The sequence below is a fragment of the Caenorhabditis remanei genome, chromosome V (genome assembly GCF_010183535.1).
Source record: "Caenorhabditis remanei strain PX506 chromosome V, whole genome shotgun sequence".
Classification (NCBI taxonomy): Eukaryota; Metazoa; Nematoda; class Chromadorea; order Rhabditida; family Rhabditidae; genus Caenorhabditis; species Caenorhabditis remanei.
The window spans coordinates 1,114,905-1,139,589 of NC_071332.1; the positions used below are offsets into that span (position 1 = coordinate 1,114,905).

General features: G+C 41.0%; 8 protein-coding genes across 8 annotated transcripts; 4 read left to right on the forward strand and 4 right to left on the reverse strand.

Moving 5' to 3' along the window:
* Window positions 1-751: 751 nt before the first annotated feature.
* GCK72_016600 (uncharacterized protein) lies at window positions 752-1,831 on the forward strand (the record flags this gene model as incomplete). The annotated part of the gene is made up of 4 exons (XM_053731581.1): window positions 752-945; window positions 988-1,297; window positions 1,346-1,623; window positions 1,675-1,831. The coding sequence occupies 4 exons, from the start codon at window positions 752-754 to the stop codon at window positions 1,829-1,831; spliced, it is 939 nt and encodes a 312-aa protein (XP_053580494.1).
* Window positions 1,832-3,266: 1,435 nt separating this feature from the next.
* On the reverse strand, window positions 3,267-3,717 carry GCK72_016601 (uncharacterized protein; the record flags this gene model as incomplete). The annotated part of the gene is made up of 2 exons (XM_053731582.1): window positions 3,267-3,423; window positions 3,476-3,717. The coding sequence occupies 2 exons, from the start codon at window positions 3,715-3,717 to the stop codon at window positions 3,267-3,269; spliced, it is 399 nt and encodes a 132-aa protein (XP_053580495.1).
* Window positions 3,718-3,723: 6 nt separating this feature from the next.
* On the reverse strand, window positions 3,724-5,129 carry GCK72_016602 (uncharacterized protein; the record flags this gene model as incomplete). The annotated part of the gene is made up of 4 exons (XM_053731583.1): window positions 3,724-3,747; window positions 3,795-4,104; window positions 4,147-4,353; window positions 4,864-5,129. The coding sequence occupies 4 exons, from the start codon at window positions 5,127-5,129 to the stop codon at window positions 3,724-3,726; spliced, it is 807 nt and encodes a 268-aa protein (XP_053580496.1).
* Window positions 5,130-10,463: 5,334 nt separating this feature from the next.
* GCK72_016603 (uncharacterized protein) lies at window positions 10,464-10,901 on the forward strand (the record flags this gene model as incomplete). The annotated part of the gene is made up of 1 exon (XM_053731584.1): window positions 10,464-10,901. One exon carries the CDS (start codon window positions 10,464-10,466, stop codon window positions 10,899-10,901), a length of 438 nt encoding a protein of 145 aa, XP_053580497.1.
* Window positions 10,482-11,767, reverse strand: GCK72_016604 (uncharacterized protein; the record flags this gene model as incomplete). The annotated part of the gene is made up of 4 exons (XM_003100352.2): window positions 10,482-10,641; window positions 10,699-10,877; window positions 10,928-11,529; window positions 11,578-11,767. The coding sequence occupies 4 exons, from the start codon at window positions 11,765-11,767 to the stop codon at window positions 10,482-10,484; spliced, it is 1,131 nt and encodes a 376-aa protein (XP_003100400.1).
* A 4,323-nt stretch (window positions 11,768-16,090) lies between these two features.
* GCK72_016605 (uncharacterized protein) lies at window positions 16,091-17,372 on the reverse strand (the record flags this gene model as incomplete). Its single annotated transcript, XM_003100364.2, has 4 exons — window positions 16,091-16,250; window positions 16,304-16,482; window positions 16,533-17,134; window positions 17,183-17,372. 4 exons carry the CDS (start codon window positions 17,370-17,372, stop codon window positions 16,091-16,093), a joined length of 1,131 nt encoding a protein of 376 aa, XP_003100412.1.
* GCK72_016606 (uncharacterized protein) lies at window positions 16,334-17,405 on the forward strand (the record flags this gene model as incomplete). Its single annotated transcript, XM_053731585.1, has 3 exons — window positions 16,334-16,395; window positions 16,712-17,114; window positions 17,166-17,405. 3 exons carry the CDS (start codon window positions 16,334-16,336, stop codon window positions 17,403-17,405), a joined length of 705 nt encoding a protein of 234 aa, XP_053580498.1.
* Window positions 17,406-20,600: 3,195 nt separating this feature from the next.
* GCK72_016607 (uncharacterized protein) lies at window positions 20,601-21,883 on the forward strand (the record flags this gene model as incomplete). Its single annotated transcript, XM_003100407.2, has 4 exons — window positions 20,601-20,790; window positions 20,839-21,440; window positions 21,491-21,669; window positions 21,724-21,883. The coding sequence occupies 4 exons, from the start codon at window positions 20,601-20,603 to the stop codon at window positions 21,881-21,883; spliced, it is 1,131 nt and encodes a 376-aa protein (XP_003100455.1).
* Window positions 21,884-24,685: the final 2,802 nt, after the last annotated feature.

The following is a 24,685-nucleotide window of genomic DNA, read 5'->3' on the forward strand; positions in this document are numbered from 1 at the left end:
AATTCATTACAAATCTACTTGATGACAAAATTAATATTATCATCGCACCCTCTCAAAGTTAGACAATTTTGAGCCATAGTGTATATCCTATTGATCGTTACTGTATAATATCATTAAATTTGAGTTTCAAAAACGGAAAGTTATTTGTATAACTTTTTTAAAGTCTAAATTTAGACATTCATATCGACCTTCAGTCTCTACCTGTCTGCGCACAGTGTCCCACCAACAGGGTTCATATAAAGAGAAGGACGTCAACGTATTAAGAACCTTAGATTCGGACAGTTAGCAAACAGAGAATTGGTCCAAGATTCTAAATAACGGACGGACATCTTCTTATCGTCTTTCTGGGTTTGCCACGTCACCAATGCGGACACACACATAGAGAACAGCCACCTCGTCTACTCTAGGGAGGAGAGGCAAGAGTTGACCTGATCGACGTCTTTTCGTATTGGCTTTAGAGGATTGCCACGTCTTTTACACACAGACTCACAAACCATTCAATTAAACCTCCTTACTAGACCAATCCCCCCAAATCTTGCCCACCTTTTTCTCATATAACAATAATTTCTTGAATAACTTATTCCAGATCAGAAACTTTTCGACAATGAAAGGAGACCCTCCACCTCCGTTTCCCATATTAAAACTCCCGGCAGTTGCATTGAATGAAGTGATGCGGAACATGGATGGAAGCGAAATGCAAGTTTTGAATTGAAAATGTCTTCTGATAAATATTTTCAGAATAAAACTTTCAATGTGCTCTCATCGACAGGAATTATCTATGAGATCATGGAAGTACAAACTCAAAAAACTCGATGTTTCTTTAAGACATGAATCTCTGAATTTCAAGCTAACAGAAGAAAGTAACAGCTCTCAAATTGTTTTTAGGGATATCGAGCGGAAGCCCCATTTAGAGCCTGTAACCAAGATGTCTCAATTGTGTGACAGGTGAGTTTTCAATGTAAGACGTAAGCGAACAAGTCTATTTAGATTGGAGAAAAACAAACACTCGGCAGTATATATTCGAGGTTTCTCCCGGGAAACAATGTTTGATTTATACAATCTTGTCATGTCACTCTATGCACCTGCCACTATCAGATGGGTACTTGACGTCAATGTGCTATCACGAGAGACTCTTCTGAAATATTTGGATATGGCTTTGGCTATAAACTGTTCTGAGATAAGTATCGAAAGTGGTCAATTGAGTATTGAGCGGTTAACAGAACTGATGGACAGAATACCGGTAACAAAAGGACTAAAAGTTACCTCATGGATTCCATCAAATTTCAAACATCCAAATGTGAGTATTCGTTTTTCTTAAAAAGAGTAATTATAATGTTCATTTCAGGCATTTAAATATCGGGCTTTTTGGTATAAAATGGCAGAATGGGTTACCCTGGATCACCTCAAGTCTATTAGAAATGTCGATTCAGTTGCATTAGAATGGGCAAGATTTGAGTGTAAGGATATGAATGAGTTTCTCAGATATTGGGTTGATTGTGACGAGGAAATGATGAAACGATTGAAGTTAAATATGCGTAGAGATGAAGTTATCGATAAGAATATCCTCTTTGATCAACTTTTGGTTTTGAAAGCTAAGAAGGGAAAATCACAGATTTACTACATGTGAGTCAATTGATAAATTAGTTTATGTTAAAAGTTCAAAACCTATTTCAGAAAAAAGAGAAATCATAAAACTGGAAGGCTTGTGTTAGGTCGTTTGGAATTCGTTTACGAAAGGTGGATGCAGTTTTTCACATATGATTCTGATTACTGTCCTCGTTTTCTAGCTATTCTGGAAGAGATGGAGAAAAATGCAGAATTGAAAAATTAACTGGAGAAGATGTGTTGGCGAGATGACTAATGTTTTCATAATGTTTTCATTTTTGTAGTTGAGAACTTTTTGTTAACTTTTTCAGATTTCGAGATACGCGTCTTCAAAGTACGTAGCTTACCAAGTGTGAGAAACAAAGAGCTCTCTGTCTCTCTGTGTCTCATTTTCTTTCAGTAAAGTTGAACGATTTTATCACAAAACCTATAAGAGCTATCCAAAAGTTGTTAACTGCAAAAATGAAGAGTACGAAAATGTTCCTGAGTACTCTCAAAAACTGTCATTTTTATACAAATCTCTTTCATACACCGGTTGCGATTTTGATGCAACTTGGGACATATATACTTTCGATTAAATGGCGGTTTGAGAATTTGTAGAATAGTTTTTCAATTAATCAGCAGGATTTTGCTAATTCTCAAGCCGCCATTTAATCAAAAGTATATATGTGCCAAGTGTCATCAAATTCTCAACCGATGTATGAAAATAGTTACCGTAAAACCTATAACTAGAGTTTGAAGCATCCTATCTCGGTTCTCTTTAAAGATATGAAAATTTTCTCAGCTAAAGAAATATTCTAAGAATATTAAGCTATATTTTGTCAGTTAACAGTTTTTTGATATTTACCTTGGGAACCGAGATATACCGCTGGGAACAGGGGCGCCTCTATTACAGGTTTTACGGTATGTTGTCATATTCCTATTATGTAACTTTAAAGGACACTTTGTATTGTTTTTCTAATAAATGTTTTTGTTGACTAAATGTTGTTCTCAACCTGCCAAAAGCACCAAACAACTGTTTCTGTTTCCTTTTCCTTCATTGGCCAACTTCTTATCAGTACACTTTCCAGGGTCTACACGGGCCGGTTATGAGCTCAAAAATATACCAAAATGTAGATCTCAATGTGCCGCGGGCTGGGCTAGAATGGCTTTTTTGGCACTTTTCCCCCGCCCGCGGGACATTAACTAACAGCCATCCGGTCCGCAGTAGGTCACGGACATAGAACTCGTCGAGATCTACATTTTGGTATATTTTTCAGCTCATAACATTGAGTTTGAAGCGAGTTACGCGCCGGCCCGTGTCGGCCCATTTCGGCCCGGTTTACAAGTATGGTGTGACCCGGAGTGATCGGGCCGTTGAGTTGACAAGTTGTATTCCAGAGACGTTAAACTGACAACAAATTGTCAGAAAATAAAATTCTAGTCTTGATCTACGTTTTCTAATTAAATGAGATTGTGACACAGTATCAAAACTCTTTTTATTCAGCTGGAATTCAAGAATGGTTCAAGCAATTACATTTTTTATTAAAGACAGAAGAAAAATGCACTTTCAACAAATTACTTGTTCAGATGTAGATTAAAATTAAAGGTTTAATTGTTAATTCTTCAAAAAATAGTTTAAGACTGAAATAATCGACAGATATTTAAGGTATGCGGTTATATCATTGTTCCAACAAAAACTTTCTCACAGAAGCATTCAATGTTGTCATGGTATTCCCCTTCTCATTGAAATTCGTTTCTGAAAAGACGATCCAGTTGAACTCCTTCACTTCCAAATGACCTAACACAATCTTTCCTGTGTTCTGGTTTCTCTTTTTTCTGAAATGGATACATGAAATTAGTCAATTAACAAATTAATCAATTAACTCACAAGTAGTAATGTTGTGAATTTCCCTCCTCAACTTTCAAAACAAAAAGCTGGTCAGTAAGAACATTCTGATCGATTTCTTTACGGATTTTCAACTCCAACCGCTTCATCATTTCCTCATCACAATCAACCCAATATCTGAGAAACTCATTCATATCCTTATAATCAAAGTTTGTCCATTCTAATACAACTGAATCGGCATTTCTGACGAACTTGAGGTCATCCAGAGTAACCCATCGTGCCATTCTATATCATATAGCCCGATATTTGAATGCCTGAAATCATCACCATAAGACTATTTTTAAGAAGAACAAATACTTACATTTGGATGTTTGAAATCTGATGGAATCCATGAAGTAACTTTTAGTATTTTTGTTACTGTTATTCTATCCATCAATTCGGTTAATCGTTCAATACTCAGATCACCATTTTCGATACTTATCTCAGAACAGTTTATAGCCAAACCCATATCCAAATATCTCAGAAGAGTCTCTCGTGATAACTCATAGACGTCAAGTACCCATCTAATAGTGGCAGGTGCGTAGAGTGACACGACAAGATTGTATAAATCAAGCATGGTTTCCCGGGAGAAACCTTGAATATATGCTGCCGAGTACTTGTTTTTCTCCAATCTAAATACACTTGTTCGCTTACGTCTTACATTGAAAACTCACCTGTCACACAATTGAGATATTTTGGTTAGAGGCTCTGAATGGGGCTTCCGCTCTATATCCCTGAAAACAATTTCAGAGCTGTTATTTTCTTGTGTTAGGTCGAATAGGAGAGATTCATGTCTTAATTCAACTTCGAGTTTTTTGAGTTTGTACTTCCATGATCTCATAGATAATTCCAGTCGATGAGAGCACATTGCCAGTTTTATTCTGAAAAATAGTGATTAGAGTACCAATTTGTTTCAAAAACTTGCATTTCACTTCCATCCATGTTCCGCATCACTTCATTCAATGCAACTCCCGGGAGTTTTAATATAAGAAACTGAGGTGGACGATCTCTTTGCATTGTCGAAAAGCTTCTGATCTGAAATAAGTTATTCAAGAAATTATTAAAATATGAGAAAAAGGTGGGCAAGATTTGGGGGGATTGGTCTAGTAAGGAGGTTTAATTGATTGGTTTGTGAGTCTGTGTGTAAACGACGTGGCAATCCTCTAAAGCCAATACGAAAAGACGTCGTTAGGGTCAACTGTTGCCTCTCCTTCCTAGAGTAGGCGAGGTGTCTGATCGCTATGTGTGTGCCCGCACTGGTGACGTGGCAAACCCAGAAAGACGATAAGAAGATGTCCGTACGTTATTTAGCATCTTGGACCAATTTTCTGTTTGCTTACTGTCCGAATCTAAGGTTCTCAACACGTTGACGTCCTTCTCTTCATATGAACCCTGTTGGTGGGACACTGTGCGCAGACAGGTAGAGACTGAAGGTGTGCAGATGACGTGGCAATCCTCCAAAGCGAATCCGAAAAGGACGGTAAGACGTTGTTATAGTGGTGATGTATTTCGAACGGTATTTTTGTAGGGGACGAGCCAAATATCTGGTTCGTTTGGAGCAGAATGAAAGAATTAGAGATAGAACTAGGAGATTATCAAATTCGATAAATCCAAATATCTTCTGCTGGACAAGAGATGGGAGCTTCAATAGGTTCATAGTTACCTCTGAAAATTTACATGACATGTATTGTTAGATGAGTGTGCTTTGGAGAAGAAACGAGAAAGAAAACGGGATGTTCATTACGTTGGTAGGCCCTTGAGTGTGTTTTGCAGTCCTATTACTGTAGAAATAACTGACAATCACTGTTTTTAGGTTTTGAAAGCTTTCAGAAGAGAGTTTTATTTCAGAATTTCAGGAAAACTTTCAGGAAACAGACATTGAAGCTGGAAGAAGCTGAAATGTGAGAAAACTTTTAAATTAAGCTGAAAGTAAAACCAAAACTGTGGAAATTTTTTGGGTTTCAACCGGATTTTCTTCTCTTTTCACTCAAAGAAGTTAAAATTTAGATTTTTTAGGGAAACTGGCTTCGTAATGGAGAAATGGGACCATCGACTTCAAATGAAAATAGGAAATTCGCTTCGGAATCGGAAAATTTGTTTTTTGAAAATTTTCATTTTTCTGACAAAAAAAATCGCGGAGTCGAGTAATTCCATTCAATGAGATGACCTTTTTTATTATTACATAAAGCTTTCCCTTCGATTTCGGAATAAATCTTTAATGAATAAATGCTTTCTCTCTTATGGAACACTTGACTGAACTGTAGAGTTCGTCATCTTCAAACGGAACAGACAGTGAGGAAACTGGTACGTTGAGAATAGTAGGCAAATAGATAGAGATCACAGTTGACCCCAAAACGTCTAGTGGTCCTCTTCTTGAGTAGATTGGTACGTCGTCCACTCACCCTCACAGACCCCTCACAATCCTCAGAGTCTTGTCAATGCAACTCCTAAAATTTCCTTCTATTGTCCAGCAAAAAATATTTGGATTTCTTCAATTCCACCCATTGCTAATCCTAGCCTTTTGCTCCAAACGAACCAGACATTTGATTCGATGTCTTGAAAGATACCGATGGATTGATATCAAATACATCAGATACTTGTTCACAGAAGAGGACAACGTGTATATTAATGTAAGAGGAGATAATGTTTGGTGGCCTTTCTATATATCACCAGTTACGCTGGAACAGCCGGTCATGACCGCGATGGATGTGTTTGGAATGCGAAAGGAGACTCCAATCTGGTGAGTATTGATTTAATACGTTCTTGTGAACCGGCCTGTCTGTAACTCGCTTCGAACTCAAGCTTATGAGCTGAAAATTATACCAAAATGTAGATCTCGGCGAGACCTACTACGGGCCGGATAGCGGATCGTTATTGTGCAGAAAAACGCGAAAAACGCAAAAAAGCTGTTTTAGCCCGTCCCGCTGCACATTACTAATTTACCATTCGGCCCAAATTAGATCAGAGAGATAGAGCATGTTGAGATCTACATTTTGGTATATTTTTCAACCCACAACATGGAGTTTGAAGCGAGTAACGTGTCCGGGCCCGTAGTAGGTCATGTACATACAGTACCGGCCAAAATTATATCAGATTTTGAGTTTTCAGTTTAAAATGCCGTACTTTGAGAGTGTGTCACAGTAAAACAGTTTCATCCACAAAGTACAATTTTAATGGTTTATACAGATTAATAAGAGGGCTTCATTTTTGTAGTTGACAACTTTTTTGTACAGGCATTCCCTAGCAAGTTATGGTCATTTTAAGACGACCACTGAAGAATCGCACTATTTTACACTGAAATTGATCGATTTGAGGGAGAAATAGCTTTGTCGATATGTAACTTGCTAGGGAGTGTCTGTGCAAAAAAGTTGTCAACTACAAAAATGAAGTTCAACCCTTGATCTGTATGATCCATTAAAAGCTTGTTTTGTGGGACATTTAGTTTTACCATGACACACTCTCAAAGTTGGGAATTTTCAACTGAAGAAACCAAAATATGGAATTATTTTGGGCGGTACAGTAGAACTCGACGAGATCTACATTTTGGTATATTTTTTGAGTCAGCTTAACTTGGTTTTGTTTTCAATCTAAACTTCATCTTTCAGTCTACATTCGAAGCGTTCCGGGTTTTCATTTATCTACGACAAAGAGCAGAAGCAGCTCGTTGTCCAAGGAATTCATGATTTTCTCTATGAATTTTTCGGATCGTCAATTGATTATGAGGTTGAATCAACTGAACATAAACTACCACTAAGTCTCGAAAACATCAACAAAACTTGCATCAAAATACCTGAAAATACGACTGCCGAGGAGTTGGAAGCATGCTTCGTCACTTCTCCAAACCAGGAATACATCGAAATTGATGGCGAATTCCACGGAAAGTTATGCACGAATTCCGCGATTCTTGGAGCAGATCACTTGAGAATCAATTATGAAGGACATGGAGATGAGATTCTGCTTCGCTTTAGAGGTACCCGACTTCAGTTTCATTCAACGAAATTTCATGATTCTACCATCTGTCAATTTCTGAAAGAATGGAAGTCAAATCGAGGATTCCAAAACTTGAAATCTCTTGTAATTAATTCATTTAATTATAAAAAGTATGACGCTGTAAACCTATTGAAAGATATAGATGTCCAACAGCTAGATCGACCACAAGATATACTTCATGTCACTTGGCAAATGAGGTGCGTTTTTTTTATTCTTTTTCAGTTTAATAGTAAGAAATTTCTTTTTTCAGAGTGTTGCATTACGTCAATCACTTGAAGGGGTCCCCGTTTCAAAAGTCAGTTCGATCAGGTTTTAGGTCTCGTGACTATTTGATGAGAGACGGCGATGGAGTAGAAGCTTCTGTATTCATAGACAATTATGATATTTGTTTCGCTCTCTGGAATAATAACTCTTGCGAAACAGAGTACATTAATATTCAGCATTGAATACGAACGGGTTTTACAGTTTTTCTGGCTATCCAATTCTTATTTTCATTTTTTCAATAAATGTGTTTTTTTCGCTTATTACGTTTTCTGGAACGAAAACATTAATTCTCATGGGATACACACCTAGGGAAACCCAAACACAGTAAGCAAAGAGAGAAGCCAAGGATGTTACCCACCAAAATCTTGCAACTTTTAAAAGCACCCATGAGGTTCTTAAGTTTTTCATTTCTTGTCCAGAATAAGATGCTTGGTTTCATTATTGGTCATAAAGAATTCGACACTTGCAGTTTTCAGTTGAAAATGGTCAGCTTTGTGAGTGTGACACGGCCTCCCTGAAAGTTTCACAATATCGATTGTTTATGGACTGTACAGATCACAAATAGCGATTCATTTTTGTAGTTGACAACTTTTTTGTACGGGCACATTCAAAAAAGTTATCAATCGTCAAAGTAATTTCTCGGAGAAATTTCTGAGCTTTTTACATAGACTGCCTGTAACTTTTTTGAATGTGCCCGTACAAAAAAGTTGTCAACTACAAAAATGAATCGCTATTTGTGATCTGTACAGTCCATAAACAATCAATATTGTGAAACTTTCAGGGAGGCCGTCCCACACTCACAAAGCTGACCATTTTCAACTGAAAACTGCAAGTTTCGCATTCTTTATGGCCAGTACTGTAAATCAGTTCTCATCCTCCAAACGAACCAGGTATTTGGTTCAATCCCCAAAGATAAAGATACCAATTGAATTACATCAAGTTTGTTAATTATCATTCCATCCATGAAGTGGCAATCTAGGGAGGAGAGGCAACAGTTGACCTTAACAACGTCTTACCGTTCTTTTCGTATTGACTTTGGAGGATTGCCACCAGGGATGTGCGGAAATAAAAATTTCAGAAATGTCGGAAATCGGAACTTTTCCGAATTTCATTTTCGGAAATTCCGGAAATTTCGGAAACTCGGTTTTTCAAACTTTTGATAGTTAAAATCCAGTAAATATGCAGTAACAACTAAAAATTTTGTAAATTTTGACTCAGGTTGGACGTTTTGGCACCGTTCACGTTAGATTAAAATCAATTTCTTTTGATTCCGCACAAGTTCTCTTTTTTATCATCGACCTGCCGAAAAATCAAAAAAAAACTTGAACAAATTGACAATTTTTTCTATATGTGGCAGGGGAGCTAGAAAAAACAGTTTCTCTTATAAAATGCTTAAAACGAGGCTGGCAATTCAATTCTGAAAGAATTTTGGTCCTATCTTTCAAAAGAAAAATTTTAATTTTTCAACTTCAGTCGATCGTTTCGGTAGGTCAAACGGGGCGGAGCCTAATCTGGTATCGTATTGAATTCTTAGAATTCCAAGGATACTAACATATCAAAAAATCAGTCAAAACGGAATAACTTGAGCGAGACATTGTCTCTTAAAATTTACCGAAAAGGGCTCAAAACTGCTTGAAATCCATGGAATTTCAAATTCCAGTTGTTCCAATTCAAATTCCAATTCCAGTTGTCCAGTTGTTTCTACAGTAACCAGACTGCAAAAACCGGGTTTCAGAGTCGATGAAAATTTTTTTTCGAAATCTTCCTCAACTTTCATTAGCATTCGCATATTTAAACATATTGACTTTTCCCTTGTTCGATCAGAAAATCCGAAATTTTTACAATCTTTCTTTGCACAATCTTTTTGAAAGTTCATAGAAAAAAAAACAAAAAACAAAAAAAAAATCGTGGATTCGAACCACCACCGCACCAATTCCCACCCCCGCCCTCTGCCACTGCGCCACCGATGCACGAAAGAAAACAGGCATGGAGGGCAAAGAAAAAAGTTAAAACATATTGATTTTATTTCTTCGAAGAACTCTTCCAATTTTCCGGAAATTTTCTCACTTTTTTGTTTTCTCACACATTTTAAACGAATTTTCACAATTTTTCAGTCGCTTCTCGAATCTCGAATCGAATTCCGAAGCGATTTTCCAGCTTTCAATTGAAGTCGATCGATGAATTTCCCTGAAAAAATCTAAATTTTGATGTTTTTTTGAGTGAAAAGTGAAGAAAAACTTGCAAAAATCCGACAAAAAAGATAAATTCTAATAATTTCGGTGTTATTTACAGCTAAATTTGATGAGTTTTTCTTTTTTTTCAAAAAAAATTTCATACTTTTTGTCTGAAAATCTGAAATTCCAGCCAAAACTCACTTTTAAGCTTCTTCCAGTTTCAAATGTCTTCTGAAAAAGTTTCTGAAAGTTTTCCTGAAAATCTGAAAGAAAAGACAACTGAAAACAAGTGAATAATGAGCCCGGAACATTTTATTTTGTAAATTTTGTGTATAGCAAGTAGCAATTAGAGACAAATATGCACAAAACAAAGAACAGAGCAAATTGGGGGTCTTATGTGTGGCAGGATCGGAAAAAATAAAATCTTGATGGTCTTTTTTTGGATGGTCTCATGATCTTAAAATGATGATACGGAAGTTGTTATTGTCCCAAAAGGGACCATAACGATTTGGTGACAAAAAAGGAAAAAAAGATGGTAAAAAAGGAAAAAATAATAGAGAAAAATGGTGGGGACGAGGCGCTTAGAAGCACTTGCGGTGGACGATCGATGGGCCGGACTCGTCGTACTCTTGCTTGGAGATCCACATCTGTTGGAAGGTGGAGAGGGAAGCGAGGATGGATCCTCCGATCCAGACGGAGTATTTGCGCTCTGGTGGAGCGATGATCTTGATCTTCATGGTGCTGAAAAGAGAAGGAAATTAGAATTTGAAAGAGTCGAGACGAGTTATAGAAACTTACGATGGGGCAAGAGCGGTGATCTCCTTTTGCATGCGATCAGCAATTCCTGGGTACATGGTGGTTCCTCCGGAGAGAACGGTGTTGGCGTACAAGTCCTTACGGATATCAATGTCGCACTTCATGATGGAGTTGTAAGAAGTCTCGTGGATTCCGGCGGACTCCATACCCAAGAAGGATGGCTGAAAATGATTGGGATTGAATGATATCTTTGAATTATTGATTTATTTACCTGGAAGAGAGCCTCTGGGCAACGGAAACGTTCGTTTCCGACGGTGATAACCTGTCCGTCAGGAAGTTCGTATGACTTCTCGAGGGAAGATGAGGAAGCGGCGGTGGCCATTTCCTGCTCGAAGTCGAGGGCGACGTAGCAGAGCTTCTCCTTGATGTCACGAACGATCTCACGCTCAGCGGTAGTGGTGAAAGAGTAACCGCGCTCAGTGAGGATCTTCATGAGGTAATCAGTAAGATCACGTCCGGCCAAGTCGAGACGGAGGATGGCGTGTGGGAGAGCATATCCTTCGTAGATTGGGACGGTGTGGGTGACACCATCTCCAGAGTCGAGAACGACTCCGGTGGTACGTCCGGAAGCGTAGAGGGAGAGAACGGCTTGAATCGCGACGTACATGGCTGGGGTGTTGAAGGTCTCGAACATGATTTGGGTCATCTTTTCTCTGTTGGCCTTTGGATTGAGTGGGGCCTCAGTGAGGAGGACTGGGTGCTCTTCTGGGGCAACACGGAGCTCATTGTAGAAGGTGTGATGCCAGATCTTCTCCATATCATCCCAGTTGGTGACGATACCGTGCTCAATCGGGTACTTGAGGGTAAGGATACCTGAAATTAGGGAATTAAATCAAGTTCATAGCTTTCTGAAATCATTACCTCTCTTGGACTGGGCCTCATCTCCGACGTACGAGTCCTTTTGTCCCATACCGACCATGACTCCTTGATGACGTGGTCTTCCGACAATGGATGGGAACACGGCGCGTGGAGCGTCGTCTCCGGCGAATCCGGCCTTGCACATTCCGGATCCATTGTCTACAACAAGAGCGGCAACCTCGTCGTCACACATTTTTGATTAGTTTTTAATATACCTGAAAATAAATAGAGTTATTAAAGAGAAGTGGTGAAGGGAGAGCGAGAGAATTGAACGAAGAAATGAAAGAAGGAATGAGAAAGTGCATATAGAAAAGAAATGTATGGCGATTTCGTAACCAATGGTCATAAAATACTGCAGATGTTCTGTGTGCTATGGACCCGAAGACACTATGAAGACCGATGGTTGGTTGCTGCTTCATGTGTGTGAACGTAGGGAAGAGGGGAGCAAAGAGTGGGCGGAGCTGTTGTTTCATCAGTAAAAGAGAAACAGAAGCGATGGGATAGAGAGAAAGATGGCGGGAGCGGAGACCCCGCCGCCGATGAATGGCAACAGCCGCTGTGCTCCCGGCCACCCTCCCGAAGTGATCTTTCCGGAGAGAGTCGAGAGATGATTCTGAGAAGAAATCAGCTCTCTCTCTCTCTCTCTCTTGTTTCTCTGAATGATATCGCTGAGGAGGCTTACAACATGGCAGTCAACAAGAATCGTTGGCAGACATTTTCAAAAAGTAGAGAAAAAGAGAGAATCTTTGTCTCGGGTCCATTCGAAAAGTTATGATTGAGAAAATATGTGAGCGAAAGGGTATGGGCTCTTGTGTGTACATATGCTAATGTTGACTCATAGGTGAAGGAAAAGGGTCGAAAATATGGGCGCCAGACCCTGACCAGCACGTGCTCTATGACGAATCCACTGTCCTTACTGATTCACTAGCCGCAAAGCAGCATCTCACAAAAAAAGTAGCAAGGAGAGAGCGAGAGGGTGTCTAAAAATACTGTCGCTTTTTCTTTTTTCTGCTCGAAATTCTGAGAAATACGCTAAAGTCAACACAGTGCAGAAGAGGGCGGAAAGCATTGACACACACACTCTCCACAGTGGACAGTTCCAAGAATTCGCTCTGTTGGGTTACATGCGTAAGTACACAAGAAAATTATGAAAGGTGAGCAACATTTTCAAACGCAGCGAAAATCATGGATTAGGAGTTTGCTTCTTCTTCTTTCTATAGATTTGGAAAAGGGGTGGGTGGCAACGAGTATCTAATCAGTCGAGTGCAGCGCAAACAGTCAAAGTTCTAAAAGAGAGCGAGTGAGAGAGATCGCGGCGGGCGCCCCGCACAAGTACTTTATGCAAAATGCACTCCAAATCAATTCAGAAATCGTCATCATCATCGTCGCCGCTGCCGCCACAGCCTTAGCCGTCATCGTTATCAAGTGCATCTCTCAGGGCTCTAGTACTATGATTCCTATATGCTTGATTGTTTCTTCAAGCCTATAGCTAAATATTACTAGGTAACCAGATAAGCAATGTAGCTATGGCTAGACTTCAGAGGCTTCAGAGGGAGTCTACCTATACCTAGAGAAGAAATACCTGCAAATGAGCAATTGGAGCTGAGCTATGAAAGGAATAGGGAGGGGAAGATTTTATTAGAAGGCGTAGACCGATTGGATCATTTTCTCCGAATGACTGACTTGTGGAGGAGAATCTCTCCCGCCAATACGAGGCGGGATCTCCTGGCTCTCCCACCTCGAGCACACTCGACGGTTTACACTCTTCTTCGTTTCCTCCTGTGCAGTTCTGTGAATCGAGGGGGTGGGTGGAGTGGGATCGCAAGAGGCAGTAGCAACAGCAGCAGCAGCAGTAGATTCTCTTTACGAAGATTACACCGAAACGCTTCGTAGCATGCCCCCCGAGAGCAGCCGAGGAAGTTGGTTGAAAAGAGAAATAGAGAAACGAAGAGAACACAACGATTGGGATGATGGGGCGGATTGGCACAATAGAAGTAGAAGAAGAGAAGAAGACAACGGCGGCCCCGCGGAATCATATCACTGTCGAGGATAATTAGAAAGTATTGGGGATAGAAGAGGCGGCCGATGGATAGAGATAATGGCAAGATGTGGGAGAGATAGTGTCTGCCAACGGTGTGTGGAGGAAAGAAGAAATGAGGAGTAACAAAAAAAGAGAAAAAGTCGGCAAATCTCAATGAGCACGATGCTCGGTTTTAGGATCAATCACACTAAATTCGAGGGCGCCAATCTTTTTTCTTGAAACGAAAAAGCATAGTTGTAAAGGCCCTCGGTGATCAGAAAACATTATTAACTATGCCAATCTAGGAAGCTCGGAATAAAGACTGAAAAGGAAATCTCAAAGCATCTAAAATAGGCGAAGAATGTGAACATTGTGGGAACATTTGTCTCAAGAAATGGAGAAGAAATCCATGAATTTCTGATCTTTCGCAGCGAAATGAAACAATTTCCAGAGATTTCTGAGGACAACAATCATTCTTCGTTCGTGTAAACACATTCAGCTACCAATTTTTTATCAACTAGCTCGAATATGCAAAATTCAACGAGAACTACTTTGAAAAACAATAACTAAAGTGCAATAATTTTCGGGTTCTGTGTGTATCGACTAGATGTAATATGAGAAAGACAACAATACACCGCATAAATTATGCATCCCTTCTAACGTTATACCTATTTTTCCTATTTTCCGTATTCAGCTCTCGGAAATTAGAACAAAAGGCTCGTTTCTGAACGATCGTCCCTCGCTGGATGATGGATTTTTCCGTTTTTTGGGAGAAATGGAGTTTTGCTTTTTCTTCAAAAAACATGAGTCACTTTCGTTTCAGAAGAAGGGAAAAATAGGCGAAAAAGCAATGTTTCGCAATAAAAACAAAAGGGGAATTGAATATATTTTCCTAGAACGACGCGGATGACTCATCGAATGATACAAGAACTGTCATCGTTCTCTTCCGATTCCTTTTTTCAATCTGGAGACAAATTGTCGAAAGAGACTAAAATAATGTGACTCGGCGGGCACAGTATAATTACCCTTTGATCAGATGGCGATTGCACTAACGATCGATGACACTAAAGGGGGACGACTCCACACTTGAACAAAGGGTGATGAGAGAGAGTCACTATGAGTTTTGAATTGAATTCGGAAACAACTTTCGGCGGGCGCCCCAACTTTCGACCGACGCAAAGAGAGAGCGATATTTTCAAATACTGCGCAGCGCGCGCGCTCGTTTTTCTGTGTCAGTCCCTCTAGTCAGTCCGCCACAAAGTGTCCCTATCGTCCAGCAGTAGAAGACGGACGCCGGCCGGCGCGTGCGCCCTCTCAATGGACATAGAATAGGGAGAGGAGTCAGGGAGAGAGAGAGAGAGAGAGAGTGAGACCCCAGGCATCCACAAAAGGCCCTATCGAGTAACGACGGGTGGGTAGTACCTCCAGTCACCATTGACGGACAGCCGGACGGAAAAAAATGGACGGCTGAAGAAGGAGAAGAGGAAGGCGTGAGAAACAGTGCGTAGAACTCATAGAATTCAGAGACAACACCAGCGGCATGAACACGTTTTCTGTTGGTAAAAAACTGCAGCCTCCGCTGACCAAAACGATGAAATTGAGAAAATAGGAGACCCAAAGAAGAGACAGCTCGGTTGAATGAAGTTGCAGATGTTGAAATTCGGAAGACGTCGCTTTTGTTTCGTCCAACCTTCTCGTCGATTTGAAGTTGTGTAAACACACGAATAGTTACTACCTAATTCCAACTAACTAGGGGGGATTTGCACTAAGTTTTTGATTACTCTGCCGTCTCGCCCCTGTTTGCTACCCCTCTCTTGTATGCCAAGTGGAACAGAAAATAAGAAAAAGTATTCCACAACTCAAACACGAAAAAAGCGCAAAAAAACGTTTTCTTAGTTTTTTCGTCGTCTACAAAGAATTAGTGGGCATTAGCGGGCTCCGTTCCAGGAAATCTTCGAAGAAAGCGATTATTTGTTCAAGGTTGAAGTTTACATGTCAGTTATAGCAACAACTTGCGCTAAAACTACATTCGGTTCCCTTCCGAAAGTCTATTCCGAGGTGAATGAGGAGACGAAGTAGTTCATATTACACGAGATACGAACGATTATGCAATCGGCACCCTCTTGATAACACTTCCTTCACCTTCTCCATAATCTCTTATCAATTTCGGCGATCTGCCCTTGGGTGGTCGAGTCGAATTAGCGAACGCGCAACGGAGAAGTATCAAGATATATATATATAGATTGGTCAAAATATGAGTGATTGTGCAATACAAGATTGAACACATCCATCATAGAGCCACACAGTCAGATAGAACGGAAGACATGAGCGAATTGAAGAAGAGACATATTATTGATAAAACCGACAAAAATTGATACGATACTTGCACGAAGCAGATTTATAAATTAAAATCGGGTGTGAAAATCCGTAAGGCAGATGACGTTATCTGGACATTTCCAAAAGTTCAGGAGAATATTACATAAATTGTTAAAACGTTTAGAAGCATTTGCGATGAACGATGGATGGTCCGGACTCGTCGTACTCCTGCTTTGAGATCCACATCTGTTGGAATGTTGAGAGGGAAGCAAGGATTGATCCTCCGATCCAGACGGAGTACTTGCGCTCTGGTGGTGCGATGATCTTGATCTTCATCGTTCTGAAAAAGGAATGAGTTAGAAATTGAGTGATACAAAAGCTATAGAAACTTACGATGGAGCAAGAGCGGTGATCTCCTTTTGCATGCGATCCGCGATTCCTGGGTACATTGTGGTTCCTCCAGAAAGAACTGTGTTGGCGTACAAGTCCTTACGGATGTCAATATCGCACTTCATGATCGAGTTGTACGAGGTCTCGTGGATTCCGGCAGACTCCATTCCCAAGAAGGATGGCTGAAAATGAGTGGGATTGAATGATATCTTTGAATTATTGATTTATTTACCTGGAACAGAGCCTCTGGGCAACGGAAACGTTCATTTCCGACGGTGATAACCTGTCCGTCCGGAAGCTCGTAGGACTTCTCGAGTGAAGATGAAGAAGCGGCGGTGGCCATCTCCTGCTCGAAGTCGAGGGCGACGTAGCAGAGCTTCTCCTTGATGTCACGAACGATTTCGCGTTCAGCGGTGGTGGTGAAGGAGTATCCGCGCTCGGTGAGAATCTTCATGAGATAATCAGTGAGGTCACGTCCGGCCAAGTCGAGACGGAGGATGGCGTGTGGGAGAGCATATCCTTCGTAGATTGGGACCGTGTGGGTGACACCATCTCCGGAGTCGAGAACGATTCCGGTGGTACGTCCGGAAGCGTAGAGGGAGAGAACAGCTTGGATAGCAACATACATGGCTGGGGTGTTGAAGGTCTCAAACATGATTTGAGTCATCTTTTCACGATTGGCCTTTGGGTTCAATGGAGCTTCGGTGAGGAGGACTGGGTGCTCTTCTGGGGCCACACGGAGCTCATTGTAGAAGGTGTGGTGCCAGATCTTCTCCATATCGTCCCAATTTGTGACGATTCCGTGCTCGATTGGGTACTTGAGGGTAAGGATACCTGAAATTAGGAAATTAGAATAAGTTCATAGCTTTCTGAAATCATTACCTCTCTTGGACTGGGCCTCATCTCCGACGTACGAGTCCTTCTGTCCCATACCGACCATGACTCCTTGATGACGTGGTCGTCCGACGATGGAGGGGAACACGGCACGTGGAGCATCATCTCCGGCGAAACCGGCTTTGCACATACCGGAGCCATTGTCTACAACGAGGGCGGCAACATCATCGTCACACATCTTTTATTAGTTGTGGAGGAACTTGGCCTGTAAGAAAAATATATGCTATTTGAATTAATTGAGAAGAAAAGACGAGGAAAAGGCGATAATGAGAGAATATGGAGGAAATTTGGGCGAAAATGGGAGAAACTGGGGAAAAATCGGCGAAAATGGGAGAAAACGGGATGACATAGGAGAAAAGTGGAGAGAAACGTTATTCGGGATGACGCGCAATCGATTTTTCCACACACAAAAGAGAAAAAGTAGCGAAAAGTCAGCGACAGAAAATTTGGCCTAAAAATTTGCATATTTTCCTCAAAATTGCGACGCGAATCGGTGAGAATAGGCGGAGAGACCCTTATCAATATGTTTGAACAACGTTGCGAACGTGTTTGATAAGAGAAAAAGTGAGAAAAAGATAAAAATTCGATACGAATGGACGAAAACCGCATCGAATGCCCAAATCGACAAAAAGAAAACTCTCGAACGGGGGCGTGGCTTCGCGCGCACATTCAAATGGGTTCCGCGCGGGAAGCGCGATAGAGCACGTTTGCATACCCCTTTGGCGCGTCATCATTTTTTTCCTTTTTCGAACACGTGTCAGTTTTTTCCTCATTTTTCGGCTATTTTCTTCGCGTTTTCGCAGTTTTTTGTCATTAATAAAGGTTTTCAACGAATCGGCAGGTGAGAAATAATAAAATTTGTAGAAATTATCGTCGAATTCGAGAGAAATTTGGAGGAAAACTTTTTGGAAGAGAAAATAATTTTTTCTCGACTTTTCGCTACCTCTCTTGTAAAATAGGGATATAATAATAGGAATGGAGACAAATCCGAAGAAAAGAGAAGAGAAAGAAGAAGAATTTGCCGCATCTAACCTTCCATCTCCGTCGTTTCCGTACAGAAGAAGAAGAGCGGGTCAAACGGAAAGCGCCGGTGAAAGGAGAATGATTGTCGGGACGATCTATGTCAAAATTAATATACGTACGGAATGTGGAAAATGCCATTCCTTTCTAGACCAGAGAAAGAGGCGGAGCGCTTGTGAAAACATGCGATCGGTTCTCAGAATTCGCGTGAGTCATCGCAAATATTTCGAAATTTCGGAATTCTCTTCTGGCCATCTGCCAGAAAGGCGGAGAGTACGCAGAAAGTGAATGAATCGAAAATTTCAAATAGTTGGAGGCGATTTTATGGCGAAATTTTTGGAATTTTCAATCCTAGTCTCTGGTTTTACTTCTTCAACGATGTCTTTCTTCATCAATGAGACGCCTAGACGAAAAGCTGAGAGACCCGAAAAAACCGGTCATTGTCTGTCTTACAAATGGTTTGACTTAAGCTCTTCTGACTGGCAATTGCTGTTGAAGACGTATTCGGTGGTCGAATATGCGCTAATCGTTATATACGCCTCATTTTCTTTCTGTCACGAGGACATTGTCAAAAAAGGGAAGCGAAAATTTGTAGGATGAGTGGAAACGACGACTTCAAAACGAAAATGATTGTTCGATGGGGGTTCAGCGCTACCTATTTATATTAATGATACGACTCCATCCTTCCCACGCAATTTCTAGCGTTCTCGCTACTGGGATCAGATTTTTTTTGGTTTCTTGGTTCCTGGACTCACTTCCGATCCCCGTGTTTCGATTCTCTCGAAAATCTTTCTTTTTTTCAAAAGATAAATCTATCTCTCAGCTTGAATACCGAGAAGTTCCCGCATGTGTTTCTTCTGCCATCTCTCTCGTTGCTTCTCTTCATCTCTCACATCAGTTGGTTCTTCCAATGATTTCTGAACAACTTTCCGCCCTCACAAGTGCTTGCACACACAGACACCACTATCAGTGAACAGTGCACAACACTTTCGATCGAAATAGAGAAATAGTTTGATGCCGATGGAAAGGAGAATGAATACGAAATGATGAGGAATTCAAAATCCGCCGGAATCTAAAATGGAAAGCATATGTTGTCTGTCTCCTTTCTGTGAATATTCCATCACACATGTGTTCCCATTAGTGCGCAACCCGAGGTCATTTGCGAGCACAGCTCTAATTGATGAGTTCCTCTGGTGTTTGATTGGTTCTTCTTGGAAGTAATTGATGCTAAAAGGGATTGGAAATTCATTAGCAGAATTTCATTGTTGTCATTTGTGTGCTTCGCCGAAATGGACTTAATTTTCAAGCATTCAAATCGATAATGTCATTCGTTCCATTCTACGAATTAAAAGGACAGCTCTAGACGATAAATTCCGCTGTGGCATGTGTTTCACGACTCGCATATGGTCATCGTTGGCCTTTCTGTACAACATCTGCTAGATTTTCTTTGCAATCGACACTTTTTTTCCTCAAAAACTGCCAATAAGCGTTCACTGGAGCCAGGAATCAACGAAGTTGTTACCTTTTCACACATATCTCACTTCCGCTGTATTCTTCTCATTGGTTATTGTTGTTTTCACGAACCCCCTGCCATCGGGTTCTCGTCATAGACAAAAAACGTTGCCGCATCACTCTTCTCACCTCCCTCGCCTTCTTTCCGCGGACTGCTCGCCTTCGCAATCGGTCCGATCAACGAGAGATTGTAACGAAATGAAGAGACGCCGACAGGATAAGATATCGAGAGGGCGTTGGTGGGCTATGGCCAATACGAAGAACTTGGCAAGAGGGATGCTCCCGTTGAGAAAAGGGGGAGTTTATGGGAGGAGTTTTCTCCCGCGAATGTCTCGGATCTCTTGAGTTTTAATGCTCTCTCGCCTCGTTGTGTAGTCAGTGAATGCAATACGCAGAATCGTCTTTCATGGCACAGTATAAAAGCCTCGGTGCCGAGTCACACAGAGCTCACTCATCTTCTCATTTTCTTTTCTTTTACTTCAAATTGTTCTCTTGAAATAGTCATCTTTTATCAGTTCTAGACTCACTTCTTTTGTTTCTCAGTCCCAAATTTCGATGATAACACTATCAGAAAGTTCTTTTGATTAGAAATAATACAATTTGACCATAAAACAAAACAAAGGAAGAAAAAACTAATAATAACTGTACATGGATTGACACGATGACTCATCGGAAACATTAGTCACTGCCTTATTTGATTCTCTCCTTCTTAGCCGCCGCCTACAGGACATTTCTCAATATAAATACACTGACTAGACCAATTCCTATGTTAAATGTTGCTTAGCCGTTCATATCTTCTTCCTCTCTCGCTTATTTTTCATAATCCCGTCGTATTTATTCATTTTCTTTTCAGGTACATTAAAAACAAATCAGAATGTGTGACGACGAGGTTGCCGCTCTTGTTGTAGACAATGGATCCGGAATGTGCAAGGCCGGATTCGCCGGAGACGACGCTCCACGCGCCGTGTTCCCATCCATTGTCGGAAGACCACGTCATCAAGGAGTCATGGTCGGTATGGGACAAAAGGACTCGTACGTCGGAGATGAGGCCCAGTCCAAGAGAGGTAATGATTTCAGAAAGCTATGGACTTGATTTAATTCCCTAATTTCAGGTATCCTTACCCTCAAGTACCCAATTGAGCACGGTATCGTAACAAACTGGGATGATATGGAGAAGATCTGGCATCACACTTTCTACAACGAGCTCCGTGTTGCCCCAGAAGAGCACCCAGTCCTCCTCACTGAAGCCCCACTCAATCCAAAGGCCAACAGAGAAAAGATGACTCAAATCATGTTCGAGACCTTCAACACCCCAGCTATGTACGTCGCCATCCAAGCCGTTCTCTCCCTCTACGCTTCCGGACGTACCACCGGAGTCGTCCTCGACTCTGGAGATGGTGTCACCCACACCGTCCCAATCTACGAAGGATATGCTCTCCCACACGCCATCCTCCGTCTCGACTTGGCCGGACGTGATCTTACTGATTACCTCATGAAGATCCTCACTGAGCGCGGTTACTCTTTCACCACCACCGCTGAGCGTGAGATCGTTCGTGACATCAAGGAGAAGCTCTGCTACGTCGCCCTCGACTTCGAGCAAGAAATGGCCACCGCCGCTTCCTCATCTTCCCTCGAGAAGTCATACGAACTTCCTGACGGACAGGTTATCACCGTCGGAAACGAACGTTTCCGTTGCCCAGAGGCTATGTTCCAGGTAATTGAATCAATAACTCAAAGATATCATTCAATCCCAATCATTTTCAGCCATCCTTCTTGGGTATGGAGTCCGCCGGAATCCACGAGACTTCTTACAACTCCATCATGAAGTGCGACATTGATATCCGTAAGGACTTGTACGCCAACACCGTTCTCTCCGGAGGAACCACCATGTACCCAGGAATTGCTGATCGCATGCAAAAGGAGATTACCGCTCTTGCCCCATCGTAAGTTTCTATAACTCGTCGTCTCTTCAAATTCTAATTTCATTCTCTTTTCAGCACCATGAAGATCAAGATCATCGCTCCCCCAGAGCGCAAGTACTCCGTCTGGATCGGAGGATCCATCCTCGCTTCCCTCTCCACCTTCCAACAGATGTGGATCTCAAAGCAAGAGTACGACGAGTCCGGCCCATCGATCGTCCACCGCAAGTGCTTCTAAGCGCTCACCTTCCCCAACTTGCTCATTCAAGTTCAAAACCCCCATCACCACCAGCTTTCTTCTCTTGTTATTGCAATCATTGCTTAACAAGAGAAATCCCCTACTTTTCCCAAAAAATTTAAAAAACCGCCCTTTTTTGTCTTTATCATTTTTTCTGTTCATTTGCGGGTGCGAATAAAAATTTAAAAATTGAATCCCCTTCTTCTCCTTTGTTCTCATTGTTACCAATTTTCAGGGAAAAACGTGTGAACCACTTACACACAATTGTGCTGCTCATCATTGAGAAGAAAAGAGAGACAAACGCGAGAGATATTTGAGTGGGCGCGGTGCAATTTCCGAGAATCGCAACGTTCGTCAAGATACTGCTCGAGAGAGAGAGAAAGCACACATTCCGATGCTTCATCTTATTCCCACGACGGAAAAGCATCTGTTTACACAACATGCGGAGGCAGAAAAGAGACGAACTGATAGGAGAAAACACACACAAATCTTTGTGAAAAAGAGAGAAAAGATACGAGACGAAGAGTGTAGGCGGTTTTGTGATGATAACTGTGTTTGAAAACGTCTTAAAGCATTCCAGAGCAAAACTATCAACTTTTTGAGTCATCTTTCAGCCAGTAATTCGTGAAAAAACGGCTGAAATTGATAGCGCGGGGGACGAAACTTCGCGGCTGGCGCGACGTTGGCGCGCTTGATTTTTCGGATTTTTTTCAGATTTTTTCAGATTAAGCGCGTGTTTCGAAGGCGAAAATTGGAAAATCTGGAAGAATAGTTGGTTTAGAAGATGCTGCGAATGATGAGAATGTTGAAATTGAATAGAATATTCAGATTCGCTGGCGCGACGTCGACGCGTTTTCAGCTTGCTCTTCTCGTCGGCGACTTGCGAAAATCGGCAAAAATCGGAAGAAAACTTGTGAAAAGCCACTTTGGCACACGCTGAAGCTGAAAATCAACATATTTCTAAGTGAAAATGTCATTTTATTATTTTTTTTGTCAGTTTTCGCTGACTGCAACTTTCAAAAAGAAATTTCTCGATTTTCGAATGATTTTTATGAAAAATTGTTGTGATTTTTGGAATCAGCAGCTTTCCGAGTACGTGTAGACTGATTTTTGAAAAATTTCAGAAGCGACTTCTCGATTTACGACGTCTTCTTGTGAGTGCAGCGACGAATACTGAGGATGAATTTCGCGTCTGGCGCGACGTTGGCGCGCTTTTTATTTTATGTTTTTCGCACAGATTTCTCGGATTTTTTCAGATTTTTTCAGATTACCAGCTTGTTTCGAATGCGAAATTGAAAAAATCTGAAAGAATAGTTGGTTTAGAAGATGCTGCGAATGATGAGAATGTTGAAATTGAATAGAATATTCAGATTCGCTGGCGCGACGTCGGCGCGTTTTCAGCTTGCTCTTCTCGTCGGCGACTTGCGAGAATCGACAAAAATCCGAAGAAAAACTTTTGAATGGCCACTTTCGAACACACTTAAACTGAAAATCAAGATATTTTGCATATTTTTAACTGAAAATGTCCTGTAATTCCATTTTTTAAGTCAGTTTTCGCTGACAGCAACTTTTAAAGCGAAATTTCTCAATTTTCGAATGATTTTTCAGAAAAATTGTTGTGATTTTTAGAATCAGCAGGTTTCGGAGTACGTGTAAACTGATTTTTGAAAAATTTCAAAAAGAACAGAAGGTTGTGGACATCCGGACTAACTGAAATTCAGATTGTATGGCGCACAGTAGACGCGTTTTTGACCGAGCGAGGAAACTAATGATTTTCTCTCTGATATTCAATGAAAATCCACTTATTTTTTTAGTTTTTCAGAATATTTTGGGAAGTGAGAAGGAGTTGGATATCCGGACAAATCGATTGATGTCTTCTGGCGTTCCATCGACACGTTTTTGTATTGGAGCTTCAGTGAGCATTGTAGAGGCAGAAATTCTAGAATTTAATGATTTGTTCGCGAAAATTCCATAAAAATCCAATTAATTTTCAGTTTTTCAGAATATTCGAAAGAAGCAGAAGGTCGTGAACATCCGGATAAGCTGAAAATCAGATTGGCTGGCGTGCCACCGACGCTTTTTGGAGTTGAGATTCGGAGAGATGGGAAACGAAGAAACTGTTGATTTTTCCACTGAAATTCATTGAAAATCTACTTAATTTTTAGTTTTACAGAGTATTTTGGGAAGTAAGAAGGAGTTGGATATCCGGACAAACCGATATACAGATTGGCTGGCGTGCCACCGGCGCGTTTCAGCTCGTAACGTCTCTCGGAAGCTGTGCAATAGCGAAAACCGAAGAAACTGATGATTTATTCACTGAAATTCTATGAAAATCCACTTTTTTTTGCATTTTAAGAATATTAAAAGGAAACAGAAGGTCGTGGACATCTGGAAAAACCGAAATTCAGATTGGCTGGCGTGCCATCGGCGCGTTTTCTGTCGAAGAGCTTCAGTGATCGGTTCAGCGGCAAGAATCGGAGAAAATGATGATTTGTTCACTAAAATTCCATCAAAATCCTTCTATTTTTATATTTTTAGAACATTTCAAAACATGATAAGGTCGTGGATATCCGGAAAAACCGATATACAGATTGGCTGGCGTGCCATCGACGCGTTTTCGGATCGAAGCGATTCAGTGATCGGTTCAGCGGCAAGAATCGGAGAATCTGAGGATTTTTTCACTAAAATTCCACAAAAATCCACTTATTTTTTCATTTTTCAAAATATTCGAAAGGAGCAGAAGATTGTGGACATTTGGATAGACTGGCATTAAGATTGTCTGGCGCGCAGTCGGCGCGTTTT